This window comes from Nannospalax galili, unplaced genomic scaffold (assembly GCF_000622305.1).
Source record: "Nannospalax galili isolate Female #2095 unplaced genomic scaffold, S.galili_v1.0 scaffold818, whole genome shotgun sequence".
NCBI lineage: Eukaryota > Metazoa > Chordata > Mammalia > Rodentia > Spalacidae > Nannospalax > Nannospalax galili.
In genome coordinates, this window is record NW_008341874.1 from 772,451 (window position 1) to 793,582 (window position 21,132).

At 47.4% G+C, this 21,132-nt stretch overlaps 1 protein-coding gene across 4 annotated transcripts in view; it reads left to right on the plus strand.

Annotated features, from left to right (window-relative positions):
- The window catches only part of Ahnak (AHNAK nucleoprotein), a 110,383-nt gene that overhangs the window by 12,400 nt on the left and 76,851 nt on the right, over positions 1 to 21,132 (plus strand). Inside the window, exons 5-7 of one of the 4 annotated variants that reach the window (XM_029565611.1) lie at positions 493 to 7,770; positions 10,495 to 11,854; positions 12,219 to 17,450. The exons of 1 other annotated variant lie outside the window; for it this stretch is intronic. In XM_029565611.1, coding sequence (XP_029421471.1) covers positions 493 to 7,770; positions 10,495 to 11,854; positions 12,219 to 16,612 — 13,032 coding nt within the window. In that variant the 3' untranslated portion in view covers positions 16,613 to 17,450. Of the gene's footprint in view, positions 1 to 492; positions 11,855 to 12,218; positions 17,451 to 21,132 lie in introns of those variants that run through there. 2 more of the 4 variants (XM_029565610.1, XM_029565609.1) reach the window with 2 other exon arrangements.

A 21,132-nucleotide genomic window follows, 5' to 3' on the forward strand; every position in this document is an offset into this window, starting at 1 on the left:
TGAACAAACCATGTGTCCTCAAAGTGAAAGTGTAACCCAAACAGGCCAAGCTGTTAGGCTGCACAGATGCTTTCCAGTGTGCAAAAGGCCCTTGGGAGGCCATCTAAAACAAGTAAACCAGTGAATTGAGAGTTGAGGGAGGAATGGCCTGGTTGGGGGTGAGTCCCTGGAACAGGTTGATTTGAACCACTATGAGATTACAGATCCTCTTCCCAGACAACATAGTTCAGGGGCCTATGTAGTCCCTAATCCTCCCATGGCCTTTGCTTACCAGAATTTTCTCCCCAGTAATTTCTGTTTTCCTCCTGTGATGTGGCTGTTAGCCTCTTTCTTCAGTCCCTTGTGTTCTGCCTCAGGAGGCTCTCTGGACCCTCATTATAGTCTAAGCTTCTTTGGGAAACAGACAACCCTGTTGTCAGCTGGGCTGCAGCTGGGCATCTGCCTATTCAGGCGGGCTCTGCTGCAACTTCTGCCGGGCATGTCTTTCTGCAGAGCGGGGATGATGAGGAGTACCAGCGCATCTATACCACAAAGATCAAGCCTCGGCTGAGGTCGGAGGATGGAGTGGAAGGGGACCTGGGAGAAACCCAGAGCCGCACCATCACAGTGACTAAAAGAGTCACAGCCTACACCGTGGATGTGACTGGTCGAGAAGGAGTCAAGGACATCGACATCAGCAGCCCAGAGTTCATGATCAAGATTCCAAGGCATGAAGTGACTGAAATCTCCAATGTGGATGTGGAGACCCAGCCTGGGAAGACAGTGATCAGACTGCCCTCGGGATCGGGGGTAACCTCTCCAATCACAGGCTCTGCCGTGGACATCCAGGCAGGGGCCATTTCCGCTTCAGGACCAGAGCTCCAAGGTCCTGGCCACTCAAAATTTCAGGTCACCGTGCCTGGGATAAAGGTGGGAAGCCCGGGTGTCAATATCAGTGCAAAAAGCTTGGACTCGGGTGGCAAAGGAAGGGTCCAAGTTCCAGGAGTGGACATTTCCTCTTCTCTTGGGGGTGGGGCAGTAGAGGTGCAGGGCCCATCCTTACAGAGTGGTGATATTGGGAAAATTAAAATTCCTACCATGAAGATGCCAAAATTTGGTGTCTCAGCAGGCCCCGAGGGCCAGGCACCGGAGGCAGGGCTGAATGTTTCTGCACCAGAATTCTCTGTGGGGCACAAGGGTGACAAGCCAGCCTTGATCGTTGGTGGGCACATCCAGGCCCCTCATGTGGAAGTCAGTGCCCCTTCTGCCAGTGTTAAGGGGCTTGAGGGGAAGCTGAAGGGTCCCCAAATCACTGGGCCATCACTTGAGGGTAATTTAGGCATGAAAGATGCAAAGCTGCAGGGGAACATAGGAATGGATACCTATGCTCCCAAAATTGAGGGTGGCTTCACTGGTCCCAGTGTGGAAGTTCGAGCCCCTCATGTTGATGTTCATGGGCTAGGGGGCAAACTGAATGTGCCTGAGATGAAAGTCCCTAAATTCTCTGCGCCAGGTTCAAAGGGAGAGGGAGCTGGCATTGATGTGACATTGCCCACAGGTGAACTGACTCTTCCTGGAGTCTCTGGGGAGGTCAGCCTGCCTGAGATTGCTGTTGGTGGGCTAGAAGGAAAGATGAAGGGTGATAAAGTCAAGACTCCTGAAATGATCATTCAGAAACCTAAACTCTCCATGCAAGATGTGGATCTGAGCCTTGGGTCCGGCAAACTGAAGGGAGATATTAAAGTATCTGCTTCTGAGGTGAAAGGTGACGCTAAAGGCCCTCAGGTGGCAGTTAAAGGCCCCCGAGTGGACATAGAGACACCAAACCTAGAGGGGACTGTGACAGGCCCCAAGCTCAGTGGTCCTGGGAAACCAGAAACCTGCAGGATCTCTATGGCAGACGTAGACTTAAATGTGGCTTCACCCAAAGGGAAAGGGGGTATAGATGTCATACTCCCAAAAGTAGAAGGGAAAGTCAGAGTCCCTGATATTGATGTCAAAGGCCCCAAAGTGGATGTCAGTGCCCCAGATGTGGAAGTTCATAGCCCAGAATGGAACCTGAAAATGCCCAAGATGAAGATGCCCAAGTTCAGTGCTCCAGGAGTCAAAGGAGAAGGCCCAGATGTAGATGGGACTCTACCTAAAGGAGATATCAGTATTTCAGGGCCTAAGGTCAATGTAGAAACCCCAAATGTCAATGTGGAAGGTCTGGGAGGCAAACTTAAAGGCCCTGATATTAAGCTCCCTGAAGTAACTGTCAAGACTCCAAAGATACCTGATGTAGACGTGCATGTTAAAGGTTCAAAGGTGAAGGGAGAGTATGAGGCAACAGTGCCAAAGCTTGAGGCCGAACTGAAAGGCCCCAAAGTGGACACTGATACCCCAGAAGTAGATGTGCATGGCCCCGATTGGCACCTGAAGATGCCCAAAATGAAAATACCCAAATTCAGTGTTCCAGGGATCAAAGCAGAGAGCCCAGAAGTCGAGATGAACCTGCCCAAGGCTGATGTGGACATTTCTGGGCCTAAGGTAGAGGTCAGTGCTCCAGATATAAGCATTGAGGGAGCAGAAGGAAAATTGAAAGGGCCCAAGTTTAAAATGCCTGAAATGAATATCAAAGCTCCGAAGATCTCCATGCCAGATGTGGACTTACACTTGAAAGGCCCCAGTGCAAAGGGAGAATATGATGTTACAGTGCCAAGGGCTGAAGGTGAGCTTAAAGTTCCTGATGTTGAACTTAAAAGTGCCAAATTGGACATTGATGTCCCAGATGTGGATGTTCAAGGCCCAGACTTGAAGATGCCCAAGATGAAAATGCCCAAGTTCAGCATGCCAGGCTTCAAAGGAGAGGGTCCAGAAGTGGATGTGAACCTCCCTAAGGCCAACGTTGATGTCTCAGGACCGAAAGTGGATGTTGAAGTTCCAGATGTGAATATAGAAGTACCTGAAGGAAAGCTGAAGGGTCCCAAGCTTAAGATGCCAGAGATGAATATCAAAGCTCCAAAGATCTCCATGCCTGATGTGGATTTGCATATGAAAAGTCCCAAGGTCAAAGGAGAGTATGATGTCACAATGCCAAAGCTGGAAGGGGACTTGAAAGGCCCCAAAATAGATGTCAGTGCTCCAGATGTTGATGTTCATGGTCCTGATTGGAACTTGAGAATGCCAAAGATTAAAATGCCCAAATTCAGCATGCCCAGTCTCAAAGGAGAAGGCCCAGAATTGGATGCAAACGTGCCTAAGGCTGATGTAGACATTTCTGCACCAAAGCTAGATATTAGTCCTCCAGATCTGAACCTTGAAGGACCAGAAGGGAAGTTGAAAGGTCCCAAGTTTAAGATGCCTGAGGTGCATTTCAAGGCCCCAAAGGTGTCTCTGCCAGATGTTGACTTGGATCTTAAAGGACCCAAAATGAAAGGAAATATAGATATATCATCACCAAAAATAGAAGGAGAGATGACAGTTCCAGATGTGGACATCAAAGGTCCTAAGGTAGATATTAAAGCACCAGATGTGGAAGGCCAAGGCCCAGACTGGAGTTTGAAGATGCCGAAGATGAAAATGCCCAAGTTCAGTATGCCTTCTCTCAAAGGTGAGGGCCCAGATGGGGACGTGAACCTGTCCAAGGCTAGCATTGATGTCTCAGGACCTAAAGTTGACATTGAAACCCCAGATGTGAACCTTGAGGGACCAGAAGGAAAGCTGAAGGGTCCCAAATTTAAGATGCCTGAGATGCACTTTAAGGCTCCCAAGATCTCCATGCCTGATGTGGACTTGAACTTGAAAGGCCCCAAAGTCAAAGGAGGAGATCTGGATGTGACTGTGCCCAAGGTAGAAGGTGAAATAGAAGTGCCAGATGTGGACATCACGGGGCCAAAAGTAGACGTCAGTGCCCCAGATGTGGGTGTTCATGGTCCAGATTGGCACCTGAAGATGCCCAAGATGAAAATGCCCAAGTTCAGCATGGCTGGCCTCAAAACAGAGGGCCCTGAAGTAGATATGAGCATACCCAAGTCTGACATCGATGTCTCAGGGCCCAAGGTGGACCTTGAGACCCCAGATGTGAGTCTTGAAGGGCCAGAAGGGAAGCTGAAGGGCCCCAAGTTTAAGATGCCTGACATGCACTTCAAGGCCCCCAAGATCTCCATGCCTGATGTGGACTTGCATCTTAAAGGGCCCAAAGTAAAAACAGATGTGGATGTGTCTTTACCCGAGGTAGAAGGTGAAATAAAAGTGCCAGATGTTGGCATTAAAGGGCCTAAAGTTGGCATTGATGCTCCAGATGTGGACGTTCACGGCCCAGACTGGCACCTAAAGATGCCTAAGATGAAAATGCCCAAGTTTAGCATGCCTGGCTTCAAAGGAGAAGGTCCAGAAGTGGACATTAATCTTCCTAAGGCCAACATTGATGTCTCGGGACCCAAGGTGGACATTGATGCTCCAGATGTGAATATCGAAGGTCCAGATGCAAAAATAAAAAGCCCCAAATTTAAGATGCCAGAAATGAATATAAAGCCTCAGAAGATATCCATGCCAGATGTTAGCTTGAATTTGAAAGGCCCTAAAGGGAAAGGAGATTATGATGTCTCACTTCCAAAAGTAGGAGAGATAAAACCTCCTGCTGTTGACATCAAGGGCCCCAAAGTAGACATTAATGCACCAGATGTGGAAGTTCATGGCCCAGATTGGCACCTGAAGATGCCTAAGGTCAAAATGCCCAAGTTCAGCATGCCTAGTTTCAAAGGAGAGGGCCCTGAAGTGGATGTGAACCTTCCAAAGGCCAGTGTTGATGTCTCAGGACCCAAAATGGACATTGATGTTCCAGATGTGAATATTGAAGCTCCAGAGGGGAAACTAAAGGGTCCTAAGTTTAAAATGCCAAGCATGAATATACAGACACACAAAATCTCTATGCCTGATGTCGGGCTTAATCTGAAAGGACCTAAACTAAAAACTGATGTGGATATTTCTCTTCCGAAAGTAGAGGGAGATTTGAAAGGTCCTGAAGTTGATGTTAAAGCCCCTAAGATGGATGTGGATGTCGGTGATATTGATATTGAATGTCCGGAAGGAAAATTGAAAGGCCCCAAGTTTAAGATGCCAGACATGCATTTCAAGACCCCCAAGATCTCCATGCCTGATGTGGACTTACACTTGAAAGGCCCCAAAGTCAAAGGGGATATGGATGTGTCTGTGCCTAAATTGGAAGGTGAAATAAAAGTGCCAGATGTGGACATCAAGGGGCCAAAAGTAGACGTCAGTGCCCCAGATGTGGACGTTCATGGGCCAGATTGGCACCTGAAGATGCCCAAGATGAAAATGCCCAAGTTCAGCATGCCTGGCTTCAAAGCAGAGGGCCCAGATATGGATATGAATCTGCCTCAGGCTGACATTAATGTCTCTGCACCCAAGGTAGACATTGATGCTCCTGATTTGGATATCGAAGGACCAGAAGGAAAACTGAAAGGCTCTAAATTTAAGATGCCCAAATTGAATATCAAGGCTCCCAAGATCTCCATGCCAGATGTAGACTTGAATTTGAAAGGGCCTAAACTGAAAGGAGAGATAGATGCTTCTGTGCCAGAAATGGAAGCTGAGCTCAGAGGTCCACAAGTTGATATCAAAGGTCCTAGTGTGGATGTGGAAGTGCCTGATGTTGATCTGGAATGTCCTGATGCAAAGTTGAGGGGCCCCAAGTTTAAGATGCCTGACATGCACTTTAAGACTCCCAAGATCTCCATGCCTGATGTGGACTTACACTTGAAAGGCCCCAAAGTCAAAGGTGATATGGATGTGTCTGTACCAAAATTGGAAGGAGATTTGAAAGGGCCCAGTGTGGATGTGGAAATGCCTGATGTTGATCTGGAATGTCCTGATGCAAAGTTGAAGGGCCCCAAGTTTAAGATGCCAGACATGCATTTCAGGGCCCCTAAGATCTCCATGCCTGATGTGGACTTAAATTTGAAAGGTCCCAAAGTCAAGGGGGATATGGATGTGACTGTGCCCAAGGTAGAGGGTGAAATGAAAGTGCCAGATGTGGACATCACAGGACCTAAAGTAGACATCAGTGCTCCAGATGTGGGTATTCATGGTCCAGATTGGCACCTGAAGATGCCCAAGATGAAAATGCCCAAGTTCAGCATGCCTGGCTTCAAAGCAGAGAGCCCAGATGTGGATGTGAACCTGCCGAAGGCTGACATTGATGTCTCAGGGCCCAAGGTGGACATTGACGTCCCTGATGTGAGTCTTGAAGGTCCAGAAGGGAAACTGAAGGGTCCTAAGTTTAAGATGCCTGACATGCATTTCAAGGCCCCCAAGATCTCCATGCCTGATGTGGACTTACACTTGAAAGGCCCCAAAGTCAAAGGCGATATGAATGTATCTGTGCCAAAGTTAGAAGGAGATTTGAAAGGGCCCAGTGTGGATGTGGAAGTGCCTGATGTTGATCTGGAATGTCCTGATGCAAAGTTGAAGGGCCCCAAGTTTAAGATGCCTGACATGCACTTCAAGGCTCCCAAGATCTCCATGCCTGATGTGGACTTAAACTTGAAAGGCCCCAAAGTCAAAGGAGATATGGATGTGTCTGTGCCAAAGTTAGAAGGAGATTTGAAAGGGCCCAGTGTGGATGTGGAAGTGCCTGATGTTGATCTGGAATGTCCTGATGCAAAGTTGAAGGGCCCCAAGTTTAAGATGCCTGACATGCACTTTAAGGCCCCTAAGATCTCTATGCCTGATGTTGATTTCAACTTAAAGGGTCCTAAAGTCAAAGGAGACATTGATGTTTCAGCACCAAAGCTTGAGGGAGCTTTAAAGGGTCCTGAACTGGACATCAAAGGCCCTAAGTTGGATGTTGACATGCCAGAAGTAGCCGTGGAAGGCCCAGAAGGCAAATGGAAAAGTCCTAAGTTCAAGATGCCAGACATGCACTTTAAAGCTTCCAAAATTTCTATGCCCAACATTGATCTTCACTTAAAGAGTCCGAAGGTAAAGGGAGAAATGGATATAGATGCTCCCAAATTGGAAGGAGATCTCAAAGGGCCACATTTGGATGTGAGTGGGCCAGACATTGACATTGAAGGACCGGAGGGCAAATTGAAAGGCCCTAAGTTCAAGATGCCGGAGATGAACATCAAAGCCCCCAAGATCTCCATGCCTGACATTGATTTGCATCTTAAGGGTCCTAAAGTAAAGGGAGATGTGGATGTTTCCCTGCCCAGAGTGGAAGGTGACATCAGAGGCCCTGAAGTTGATGTCACAGGTCCAAAAATGGACATTAATGCACCGGATGTGGGTGTTCAAGGCCCAGACTGGCACCTAAAAATGCCTAAGATGAAAATGCCCAAGTTCAGCATGCCTGGCTTCAAAGCAGAGGGCCCTGAAGTGGATGTGAACCTTCCCAAGGCTGACCTTGATGTCTCAGGACCCAAGGTGGACATTGAAGGTCCTGATGTTAGCATTGAAGGACCAGAAGGAAAGCTGAAAGGTCCAAAGTTCAAGATGCCGGAGATGAACATCAAGGCCCCCAAGATCTCCATGCCTGACATTGATTTGCATCTTAAGGGCCCTAAGGTAAAGGGAGATGTGGATGTTTCCTTGCCCAAAGTGGAAGGTGACCTCAAAGGCCCCAAAGTTGACATTAATGCTCCAGATATGGATGTTCAAGGTCCAGATTGGCACTTGAAGATGCCAAAAGTGAAAATGCCCAAGTTCAGCATGCCTGGCTTCAAAGGAGAGGGCCCAGAAGTGGATGTGAGCTTGCCCAAGGCAGACGTCAGTGTCTCAGGACCCAAGGTGGACATTGAAGGTCCTGATGTTAGCATTGAAGGACCAGAAGGAAAGCTGAAAGGTCCGAAGTTCAAGATGCCAGAGATGAACATCAAGGCCCCCAAGATCTCCATGCCTGACATTGATCTTAACCTGAAAGGCCCCAAAGTGAAGGGCGATGTGGATGTGTCTCTGCCAAAAGTGGAGGGTGAGATTAAAGTTCCTGAAGTTGACCTCAAAGGGCCTAAAGTGGACGTTGATGCCCCAGATGTGGACGTTCATGGCCCAGACTGGCACCTGAAGATGCCCAAGGTGAAAATGCCCAAGTTCAGCATGCCTGGCTTCAAAGGAGAGGGCCCAGAAGTGGATGTGAGCCTGCCCAAGGCAGACGTCAGTGTCTCAGGACCCAAAGTGGACATTGATGTTCCAGATATGAATATCGAAGGTCCAGATGCGAAACTAAAGGGCCCCAAGTTCAAGATGCCAGAGATGAACATCAAGGCTCCTAAGATCTCAATGCCAGATTTGGACCTTAATCTTAAAGGACCAAAAGTGAAAGGAGATGTGGATGTTTCTCTTCCAAATATAGAGGGCGATTTGAAAGGACCTTCTCTTGACATAAAGGGCCCAAAGTTAGATGTAGATGCTCCAGATATTGACATTCATGGCCCTGAGGGCAAATTAAAGGGTCCCAAGCTAAAAATGCCTGATATGCATGTAAACATGCCCAAGATCTCCATGCCAGAAATTGATTTGAATTTGAAGGGCTCAAAGCTGAAGGGTGATGTTGATATCTCTGGACCCAAATTGGAGGGTGACATTAAAACTCCTAAATTGGATGTAAGGGGCCCAGAAGTGGATATTTCTGGTCCTAAGGTCAACATAGAAGGAAAATCAAAGAAATCTCGTTTTAAGCTTCCCAAATTTAATTTTTCTGGATCCAAAGTTCAGACACCTGAAGTGGATGTCAAAGTTAAAAAGCCAGATGTTGATGTAACAGTTCCAAAAGTTGATATTAATGCTCCAGAGGTTGAAGTCCAAGGAAAAGTGAAAGGATCCAAGTTTAAAATGCCTTTCCTGAGTATTTCTTCTCCCAAAGTTTCTATGCCTGATGTGGAACTAAATTTGAAAACTCCTAAAGTCAAAGGAGACTTAGATGTAGCAGGTCCGAATTTGGAAGGAGACTTTAAAAGTCCCAAAGTGGATATGAAAGCACCAGACGTTCATCTTAATGCACCTGATATGGATGTTCATGGTCCAGAATGGAATCTGAAAATGCCCAAGATGAAAATGCCCAAGTTCAGTGTGTCTGGCTTAAAAGCAGAAGGGCCTGATGTGGCTGTGGATGTACCAAAAGGAGACATTAACATTCAGGGTCCCAGTATGAACATTGAGGGTCCAGAACTCAATGTAGAAGGTCCAGAGGGAAGCTTAAAAGGTCCCAAATTCAAGATGCCTGAGATGAACATCAGAGCTCCAAAGATCTCCATGCCCGACATTGACCTAAACCTCAAGGGCCCCAAGGTGAAAGGTGATATGGATGTTTCCCTTCCCAAACTTGAAGGGGATCTTAAAGGGCCAGAGATTGACATTAAAGGCCCTAAAGTGGACATTGATGCCCCAGATGTGGACGTTCATGGCCCAGACTGGCATCTGAAGATGCCCAAGGTGAAAATGCCCAAGTTCAGCATGCCTGGCTTCAAAGGAGAGGGTCCAGAAGTGGATGTGAACCTGCCCAAGGCTGACATTGATGTCTCAGGACCTAAGGTGGACATTGAAGGTCCTGACGTTAACATCGAAGGACCAGAAGGAAAGTTGAAAGGCCCTAAGTTCAAGATGCCAGAGATGAACATCAAGGCCCCCAAGATCTCCATGCCTGACATTGATCTTAACCTGAAAGGCCCCAAAGTAAAGGGCGATGTGGATGTGTCTCTGCCAAAAGTGGAGGGTGATCTAAAGGGCCCTGAGGTGGATATTACAGGTCCCAAAGTGGACATTGACATTCCTGATGTCAGCATTGAAGGCCCAGAGGGTAAGCTGAAAGGGCCCAAATTTAAAATGCCAGAGATGCACCTAAAAGCTCCCAAAATATCTATGCCTGATATAGATTTAAATCTGAAAGGCCCCAAAATGAAGGGCGATATGGATGTTTCCCTCCCCCAAATTGAAGGGGATCTTAAAGGCCCAGAGGTTGACATCAAAGGTCCAAAAATGGACATCAGTGCCCCAGATGTCGATGCTCATGGCCCAGACTGGCACTTGAAGATGCCCAAGGTAAAAATGCCAAAGTTCAGCATGCCTGGCTTTAAAGGAGAGGGCCCAGAAGTGGATGTGAACCTGCCCAAGGCTGACATCGATGTCTCAGGGCCCAAGGTGGACATCGAAAGTCCTGATGTTAGCCTTGAAGGACCAGAAGGAAAGTTGAAAGGTCCGAAGTTTAAGATGCCTGAGATGAACATCAAAGCCCCCAAGATCTCCATGCCTGATTTGCATCTGAAAGGTCCGAAAGTGAAGGGAGATGTGGATGTTTCCCTGCCCAAAGTGGAAGGTGACCTCAAAGGCCCTGAAATTGACATCAAAGGCCCTAAGCTGGACATTAATGCTCCGGATGTAGATGTTCAAGGCCCAGATTGGCACCTGAAGATGCCCAAGGTGAAAATGCCCAAGTTCAGCATGCCTGGCTTCAAAGGAGAGGGCCCAGAAGTGGATGTGAACCTTCCCAAGGCTGATATTGATGTCTCAGGGCCCAAGGTGGACATTGAAGGTCCTGATGTTAGCATTGAAGGACCAGAAGGAAAGCTGAAAGGTCCGAAGTTCAAGATGCCGGAGATGAACATCAAGGCCCCCAAGATCTCCATGCCTGACATTGATCTTAACCTGAAAGGCCCCAAAGTGAAGGGCGATGTGGATGTGTCTCTGCCAAAAGTGGAGGGTGAGATTAAAGTTCCTGAAGTTGACCTCAAAGGGCCTAAAGTGGACATTGATGCCCCAGATGTGGATGTTCATGGCCCAGACTGGCACCTGAAGATGCCCAAGGTGAAAATGCCCAAGTTCAGCATGCCTGGCTTCAAAGGAGAGGGCCCAGAAATAGATGTGAACCTGCCCAAGGCAGACGTCAGTGTCTCAGGACCCAAAGTGGACATTGATGTTCCAGATGTGAATATTGAAGGTCCAGATGTGAAACTAAAGGGCCCCAAGTTCAAGATGCCAGAGATGAACATCAAGGCACCCAAGATCTCCATGCCTGACTTTGATTTGCATTTGAAGGGTCCTAAGATGAAAGGAGATGTGGATGTTTCTCTGCCTAAAGTAGAAGGTGATCTAAAGGCTCCTGAAGTTGATATCAAAGGCCCAAAACTAGATATTGATGCCCCAGATGTTGATGTTCAAGGCCCAGATTGGCACCTGAAGATGCCCAAGGTGAAAATGCCCAAGTTCAGCATGCCTGGCTTCAAAGGAGAGGGTCCAGAAGTAGATGTGAGCCTGCCCAAGGCTGACATCGATGTCTCAGGACCCAAGGTGGATGTAGATGCTCCTGACATTGACATTCATGGTCCAGAAGGGAAACTAAAGGGCCCTAAGTTTAAAATGCCTGATCTCCACCTCAAGGCACCCAAGATCTCCATGCCTGAAGTTGACCTGAATCTAAAAGGGTCAAAGGTGAAGGGCGAAGTAGATGTGTCTCTGCCAAAAGTGGAAGGAGACCTCAAAGGCCCTGAAGTTGACATCAAAGGTCCCAAAGTGGACATCAGTGCCCCAGATGTGGATGTTCAAGGTCCAGATTGGCACCTGAAGATGCCCAAAGTGAAAATGCCTAAGTTCAGCATGCCTGGCTTCAAAGGAGAGGGCCCAGAAGTGGATGTGAACCTTCCCAAGGCTGACATTGATGTCTCAGGGCCCAAGGTGGACATTGAAGGTCCTGATGTTAGTGTTGAAGGACCAGAAGGAAAGTTGAAAGGTCCGAAGTTCAAGATGCCTGAGTTGAACATCAAGGCCCCCAAGATCTCCATGCCTGATTTGCATCTGAAAGGTCCGAAAGTGAAGGGAGATGTGGATGTTTCCCTGCCCAAAGTGGAAGGTGATCTCAAAGGCCCTGAAATTGACATCAAAGGTCCTAAAGTGGACATTGATGCCCCAGATGTGGACGTTCATGGTCCAGACTGGCACCTGAAGATGCCCAAGGTGAAAATGCCCAAGTTCAGCATGCCTGGCTTCAAAGGAGAGGGCCCAGAAGTGGATGTGAGCCTGCCCAAGGCAGACATCGATGTCTCTGGACCCAAGATGGACATTGATGTACCTGATGTGAATATTGAAGGTCTGGATATGAAGATGAAAGGTCCCAAGTTTAAGATGCCTGAGATTAATATCAAGGCTCCCAAGATCTCCATGCCTGATGTTGATCTGGATTTAAAAGGACCCAAAGTAAAAGGAGACTTTGATGTGTCTGCTCCTAAGATTGACGGTACTTTCAAAAGGTCCTAAAGTGGACATTAATGCTCCGGATGTCAACATTGAAAGTCCAGAAGGAAAATTACAGGGCCCGAAATTTAAAATGCCAGACATGCACATCAAAGCTCCTAAGATTTCCATGCCTGACTTTGACTTAAATCTTAAAGGGCCTAAAGTAAAGGGCGATGTGGACCTTGCACTACCTAAAGTGGAAGGTGAGCTGAAAGGACCAGAGATAGACATTGAGGGTCCTGAAGGAAAACTCAAAGGTCCCAAATTTAAGGTGCCAGATGTCCATTTTAAAACTCCACAAATCTCTATGAGTGACATTGATTTGAACTTGAAAGGACCTAAGATAAAGGGAGATTTGGACATTTCCATTCCGAAACCAGAAGGAGATTTGAAAGGTCCCAAAGTAGATGTCAAAGGCCCTAAACTGGACATAGACACTCCTGACATTGACATTCATGGTCCAGAAGGGAAACTGAAGGGCCCCAAGTTTAAAATGCCTGATCTCCACCTCAAGGCACCCAAGATCTCCATGCCTGAAGTTGACCTGAATCTAAAAGGGCCAAAGGTGAAGGGCGAAGTAGATGTGTCTCTGCCAAAAGTGGAAGGAGACCTCAAAGGCCCTGAAGTTGACATCAAAGGTCCCAAAGTGGACATCAGTGCCCCAGATGCGGACGTTCAAGGTCCAGATTGGCACCTGAAGATGCCCAAAGTGAAAATGCCCAAGTTCAGCATGCCTGGCTTCAAAGGAGAGGGTCCTGAAGTGGATGTGAGCCTGCCCAAGGCTGACATTGATGTCTCAGGGCCCAAGGTGGACATTGAAGGTCCTGATGTTAGCATTGAAGGACCAGAAGGAAAGCTGAAAGGCCCTAAGTTCAAGATGCCAGAGATGAACATCAAGGCCCCCAAGATCTCCATGCCTGACATTGATCTTAACCTGAAAGGCCCCAAAGTGAAGGGCGATGTGGATGTGTCTCTGCCAAAAGTGGAAGGTGACATCAAAGGCCCTGAAGTTGATATCACAGGTCCAAAAATGGACATTAATGCACCGGATGTGGGTGTTCAAGGCCCAGACTGGCACCTGAAGATGCCTAAGATGAAAATGCCCAAGTTCAGCATGCCTGGCTTCAAAGGAGAGGGCCCAGAAGTGGATGTGAGCCTGCCCAAGGCAGACATCGATGTCTCTGGACCCAAGATGGACATTGATGTACCTGATGTGAATATTGAAGGTCTGGATATGAAGATGAAAGGTCCCAAGTTTAAGATGCCTGAGATTAATATCAAGGCTCCCAAGATCTCCATGCCTGATGTTGATCTGGATTTAAAAGGACCCAAAGTAAAAGGAGACTTTGATGTGTCTGCTCCTAAGATTGACGGTACTTTCAAAGGGCCTGAAGTAGACCTTAAAGGCCCAAGTCTGGACTTTGAAGGCCCTGATGCCAAACTTAGTGGTCCTAGTTTGAAGATGCCATCGTTGGATATATCTGTTCCTAAAGTAACTGTGCCTGATATTGATTTGCATCTCAAGACACCAAAAATTGGAGTTTCTGGTCCGAAGTTAGAAGGTGGTGAAGTGGACCTCAAGGGGCCCAAAGTTGATTTAGAAACTCCAAGCTTAGATGCACACATGGAGAGCCCAGATATCAGTATTGAGGGGCCAGATGTTAAATTACCCAAATTTAAGAAACCCAAATTTGGATTTGGTGCAAAAAGCCCTAAAACTGACATCAAGATGCCGTCACTTGATGTGACAGCTCCTGAAGCTGAGCTGAATGTTGAGGCTCCTGAAATTAGCATTGGTGGCAAGGGCAAGAAAAGCAAGTTTAAGATGCCTAAAATCCACATGAGTGGTCCTAAAGTAAAAGCCAAAAAACAGGGATTTGATTTGAGTGTTCCAGGAGGTGAGATTGACGCCAGCCTCAAGGCTCCTGATATGGATGTCAATGTTGCAGGGCCAGATGCTGCACTCAAAGTTGACGTAAAATCTCCCAAAACCAAGAAAACTATGTTTGGAAAAATGTACTTCCCAGATGTAGAATTTGACATCAAATCACCTAAATTTAAAGCAGAGGCTCCCCTCCCTAGCCCCAAGTTGGAGGGTGAAATCAAGGTACCTGATGTGGATATTTCTTCACCAGGGATTAATGTGGAAGCTCCTGACATCAAGATGAAGGCTCCCAAGTTCAAGGTGCCAGGTGTGGATGTCTCAGGGCCCAAAATAGAGGGCCACTTGAAAGGCCCCAAAGTGCAGGCAAACTTGGACACACCTGACATCAGCATTGAAGGCTCTGATGCGAAAATCAAAGCCCCATCTTTTGGCATTTCTGCCCCTCAAGTCTCTATACCCGATGTGAATGTTAACTTGAAAGGACCAAAGATAAAGGGCGATGTTCCCAGTGTGGGACTGGAAGGACCTGATGTAGATCTGCAAGGTCCAGAAGCAAGGATCAAATTCCCTAAGTTTTCATTGCCCAAGATCAGTGCCCCTGGTGTGAAAGTGGAGGGTAGGGGCCCTGAGATCCATGCCCAGCTGCCCTCTCTTGAAGGAGGCTTGAGCACACCAGATGTTAAGCTTGAAGGGCCTGATGTTTCTCTAAAAGGCCCAGGAGTGGACTTGCCTTCGGTGAACCTCTCCATGCCAAAAGTCTCTGGGCCTGACCTTGACCTGAACTTGAAAGGACCAAGTGTGAAGGGAGATCTGGATGCATCAGCTCCCAGCATGAAGGTGCATGCCCCAGGTCTTGACCTCAGAGGTGTTGGTGGGAAGATACAGATGGGAGGAGATGGTGTGAACGTGCCAGGGATTGATGCCACGGCAGCACTTAATGTTGGGGCACCAGATGTGACGCTGAAGGGGCCGAGCCTACAGGGGGACCTTGCTGTGTCTGGTGACATCAAGTGCCCAAAAATATCTGTGGGTGTTCCTGATCTCAGCTTGGAGGCATCAGAAGGTGGTATCAAACTTCCTAAAATGAAGCTGCCTCAGTTTGGCATCTCCACTCCAGGGTCCGACTTGGACACTAACATCAAGGGGCCACAAATTGGTGGAGAACTAAAGGGGCCAGGTGTGGATGTGAACCTGAAAGGGCCTCAGATCTCAGCACCGGGCATGAACTTCAATTTGGAAGGACCAACAGTGAAGGGGAGCCTTGGGGCCACTGGCGAACTGAAAGGTCCCACAGTTGGAGGAAGTCTTCCAGGCATCAGCATTCAGGGCCTAGAAGGAAACCTCCAAATGCCTGGAATTAAGGCCTCTGGATGTGAAATGAGACTCCCGACTGGGCAGATTTCTTCTGGTCCTGAAATCAAAGGTGATCTGAAAAGTTCAGGAATAGGTCTCCACGGGGCTGTTCCTGATATCAGTGTAAAGGGGCCTTCTTTTAATATGGCATCTCCTGAGTCAGATTTTGGTGTCAGCTTGAAGGGCCCCAAAGTCAAAGGAGGTATGGATATTTCAGGGGGTATCAGCGCCCCTGACATCAGCCTGGGTGAAGGGCATATGAGTGTCAAAGGCTCTGGGGCTGAGTGGAAGGGACCCCAAGTTTCCTCTGCTCTCAGCTTGGATTCATCTAAGCTAGCTGGAGGCCTTCATCTCTCAGGACCAAAGGTAGACGCAGGTATGAAAGGAGGTCAGATTGGACTGCAGGGTCCTGGACTGAGTGTGTCTGGGCCTCAAGGTCACTTGGAAAGTGGATCTGGAAAAGTAACATTCCCCAAGATGAAGATCCCCAAATTTACCTTCTCTGGCCGTGAGCTGGTTGGTAGGGAAGCTGGGGTGGATGTCAACTTCCCTAGAGTGGAGGCCAGTGTGCAGGCTGGTGCTGGAGACAGCGAGTGGGAAGAGTCTGAAGTGAAACTTAAAAAATCCAAAATCAAAATGCCCAAGTTTAATTTTTCCAAACCTAAAGGGAAAGGAGGTGTTGCCGGCTCCCCTGAAGCATCCATTTCTGGGTCCAAAGGGGACCTGAAGAGCTCAAAGGCCAGCCTGGGCTCTCTGGAAGGAGAAGTAGAGGCCGAAGCATCTTCACCAAAAGCCAAATTCTCCCTGTTTAAAAGCAAGAAGGTAAGGCAGCGCTCCAGCTCTTTCAGTGATGACAGGGAGTCCTCCGCACCATCCACCCCAACCGGGACTTTGGAGTTTGAAAGCGGAGAGGTGTCACTCGAAGGTGGAAAAGTTAAAGGCAAACATGGGAAGCTGAAATTTGGTACCTTTGGTGGATTGGGGTCAAAGAGCAAAGGTCACTATGAAGTGACTGGGAGTGACGAAGAGGCAGGCAAGTTACAGGGGAGTGGGGTGTCCTTGGCCTCCAAGAAGTCTCGATTGTCTTCCTCATCTAGCAATGACAGTGGGACTAAAGTTGGCATCCAGCTTCCCGAGGTAGAACTGTCAGTGTCCACAAAGAAAGAGTAGCAGGCCTTTGTATGTGTGTACATATATATGTATAAATACTACATCAGCCTCGGGTGTGTTTGTATATAAACTCCAAAGAGAAACACCCCAACAGCCTCAGCAATAATGCAAAGACCTTGCCTCTATCCGTGGCAAGTCCCGAAAAACCAACCGCCTTTCGGCTCCTGGAACTCTGCAACTAGGTAAAGAGTTCTGAGTTCATCCAGCCCATGTGCAAGGTCAACGGTATTTGCCTTAAGAGTTCAGTTTTTTTGTTTTTTGTTTTGCATTGAACGCTGAGAGCACTTGTTTACTAAGCAAGCTTTTGTGTTTATTATCCTCATTTTTACTGAATATTGCTAGTTACTTGGGTAATGGAAACCCATTTTTTTCATTGTAATGACTTTTGGGGCTTTCATTAGTAAGGGAGGGTGGGATAACAGGCGGCAGAGGGGGCCAGATCTTCAATGCTCTGAAGATTAGAGCTGTTCTAACGGTAGCACCCCGGCATGACCCAGAAGAGGCGGCAGCCAGGGTGTGGGTGTTTTTCGAGCTCTGTAACGTAGCTCTTTCTCCCCAGGTGTGTTAGTTCCAGCCAGTTTGGTGCTCAAGGTGAGAGGGAATTAGAATCTGTTTGCAAATTGTCCAACCTACCAGGTCAACATTGAGGGGCTTCCATTCTGTGTTTTGTAAGAAAAAAAGTTTTATTCATAACAGCCATGTTTCTGAGAAAAGTTCTAATTTCTTTTAACAAATGTCATCATAACTAAGAAAATCTCTGGCACTTTAATGGCAATTTAATTGCGAATGTAAGAAAGTTGATGCTGTACAAGGCAAATAAAGCGTTTATTTACCCCGATGTCTAGTGCCCTTGTGTTCTGTGTTGAGGGGATGAAGATACGGAAGGCTGCACACACAGCCCTCACTGTCCAGACTGGATCCTCCTGATGGCATTACTAGTGACTCTAAGGCATGACTCTGCATAGCTTAACAGAAGGAATTCTTTGCTTCTTAGTTCTCACAATGGAGTTGACTGTATCATTGCTGGGAAATCAAGAGCAACAAAGAGGTGTAACTCACTGTAGAGCACCTGCCTGACTAACATGATCAAGGCCTTGTATTCCATCCAAAAAAATGGGTGGGTGGGTTGCTGAAGGCAGTGTTTGGCTAGTATGCATGGGACTCCGGGGTAGTACACAACTGTAGTCCCAGCACATGGACGTGAAGGGGGAGGACCAGAATTTCAAGATCATCCTTGTCAGCATATCAAATTCCACGCCAGCCTGGGATATATGAGACCATGTCTTCAAACAAACAAACACATAAACAAAGAAACACAGGGTGGCCCAGTTCCCAGGACCATCTCAGAAAGGAACTCAAGGTTCGAAAGTGGTCCTAGGTGGGTACAAGGTGAATGTAAGTGGAAAAATGCCCTATGGAATGAACAGGAAGGGTTGCATCTGTGAGTCACAGGCCTAACTTCTCATGACTCGGTTACAGATTCATTTGGTGACCTCGACTTACCCATGTCTCTGGGCCTCAGTTTCCTCTTTAAAATAAAAGTGCTGCTTTTGTACTGGGTATTTTCATGATTCTACCTGGATCCCTGTCTCAAAACAAAAACAAAAAACAAAGCAATTACTTCTGACCCTAGTGTTCTTTTGACCTCTGCAGTAGTACTGGTGAGCTTTCTAGGAACCGGGTCCTGATGTCAGTCCCTTCTAGAGAAGGGCTGGCACTGTCCTTACCTACACAGTTGAACCTGGGTGGTCTACTCACCACTTCTTAAAGCTGCTGCCTTTCTGCTAGTAGAGCCTGCTCTGTACCTGTCTATTTTCCCTGGACCAGAGCTGACAGCCCCTGCCCCATCCTGTGTGCTCCAGCACCAGCTTGTCAGTGTGTTTCTCCTACCTAGTGCAGCCTCCACTTGTCCATGCCTGGATTTCAGACATGCATTCTCCATCTTTACCCATTCTTAACTCAGTTAGCAGAATTGTGTCCGCGGAGGCATTGGGAAGAGGATGACAGGGAGGCCCTGATGTGCTGTTGCTCATCCTTGGATGACTGACCTACAGCTGCTTTTGTGAAGTGAACAAAATCCAGAACCTCTTTGAGCCTGTTCCTTACTCATGAAAGGGGGATAGTGTCCAGAGAGCCAGGGTCTGTCCAGGTGTTTGAGTTACTTACAGGCTGTGCACTCCTTATCTGACCTAGGTTTCAGAGCTTTGGGGAAGAGGGCTTTTGAATATTAGCATAAATATTTGGGGGATGGGACATTCATTAAATGTTTCTTGCATTCCTTATACATATAGCCTGAAAATAATTTTATATAATATTTTAAATAGTTTTGTGAATGAAACAGTATCGTGGTGTACATTTTTCTATTTGTTCGTATAATGCCAACACGTCAAAATTTTGTATTTTGGAGCATTCTGGATATTTAGATTATCATGTTCAGGCCAAGCCTGTGTGTCTAGCACCACCCAAGGGTATCACATTCATATCACAGCCATGTGGATTTTTTATGGAGGGCCTGATCCTGCATGGAGTCCTAGTCAGCAGGTGGGCCCTTTTCAATAGCAACCTTAGGATATACTCAAGAACTTGAGTGTGTGTACTTGTACATTGGCACACACACCTGTATGCAACTTCTTTCTGGATACAGGATCTGAGTATCCTTCAAGTTTCCTTCTTTCTCTCATTCACAGCTCAGTCCTACCCCTCTCTTAGCTCTGAAGCTGATGGGGGTAAGGTGGAGGCTGAGTGTGTGCACTGCTGGAGGCAGGCGGCCCTGGGGCCCAGGGAATGGGATGACTGGGTGACAGTGGGGTGTATTTCTTTCTTTTCTTTTTTTTTTTTTTTTTTGAGACAGAGTCTTGCACTAGTGGTCCAGTCTGTTCTAGAACTTACTAGGTAGTCTGGGCTGGCCTGGAGGCAATCTTTCTGTCTTAGCTTCCTGAGCATTGGGATTATGTGTGACTCATCATGCCCAGTGATGGGGTCTATTTGTATGCATTGCTGGAAAGATGCCCACCAGGATTCTGGAAGGTTCCCTGGGCAGAACTACCCAGGCTGTCAAACAATAGGGCAATACACTTATTCTTAGCTTGAGGAAAAGGGCATGTAGACTAGTGGTGGCCTTCACTGCCCATTCATCCAATAAATACTTTTCTGAGTACCATGTGTCTAAGCTGTCCAAGCCCCACCGACTCCACTGTCATCTTCTGCTGATTTCCACAGGCAAAATGATGTAATGGATGTAAAAATCCAGAATGCTTTGAACTCGGAAAAAAGGCAGGGGGTGGATGGGGAGAACACATCTAGTAGATATGATGAGGCCAGTGATAGCACCTGAGTTCTTCGGGTGATAACTTAATGGCTAGGACAGTGGGGGTGTCGGGTAGAATGAGTGGGTAGTAAATGGCCCTTCAACCTCAAGAAACTTCTCAGCTGTTCTCATTTCAGGCTCAGGCTGGTGGCAGTGGCCATTACTACAGAAGGAGCAGCGTGGAAGGAGGCACCAGGGGCTGGAGGATAACCTTGAACTCCTGATCCTCCTCCTTCTCCTTCTGGACTGTGGGATTACAGGCCTGAGTGCCACCACTCTGGCTTAGGCAATGCTGGGTATTGAATCCAGGGTTCCTGGTATGCTAGGCTGGCACTCTACCCACTGAGCTAGATCCCCAGCAAGAATATTTTTGTTCTTTCTCTGTTGTAACTGCCCTCAGAGTTAACTACACATTGAAAAAACTTAATTTGGTCTGGAGAGATGGCTCAGTGGGTAAAGCCTGACAACCTGAGTTCAAGGTCCAGGGACTCACATGATGGAAGGGGAGAAGTGACTTCTACAGTTTGTCCTCTGACCTACACATGCACCCCCCACAACATACATCCAGACACAAACACACAAAAGCAAAAACGAAAAAAGAGAATACTTTTTCAAAAAGAAGGAAAAAAAATTCCTTGAGAAAGCAAAAATGTTTCTGTTTTATTTTTGCAAAGAGTCAAAGGGTCTGGAAGATAGTACAGAGTTCCCAGGACCCCTAAGGAACACTGGCCTGGGAATCATTGGATTATCTCTAACACTGGGTACAACAAGGTCCATTGTGAGCCTCTGTTTACTTCTTAGTAACATAGATAAGGCATTCTCTAAGGTGCTCACCAGTTGCCAGTTCTAATAGCCCAGACCCCTCTGGAAGCATGGCTGGTGAGTTAGATGGATGGACCGTTGTGGGTCAAAAGCAAAGTGTGATTGTAACATAGTTTTCCTGTATGGTTCGGAAGTTGTCTGAAAGGTTTTGAGCAGAGGCATCAATGTCGAAATGTTGTCTCAAGTCTCTCAGAGCAAAATGGGCAGCACCACCCAGGACTTGCACATTAGTAATACACACATCCCATTCCAGAGTTCTACCTGAGTGTTCTGATGTCACACACTTGCTGTCACATTAGGAGATGGGAGACACAGCTAAGCATGCAGCTGATGTTCATTGGTTCCCTTCTCCCTCTTTCCTTTCCTCTCTCCTGCTCCCTCCCTCCCTCCC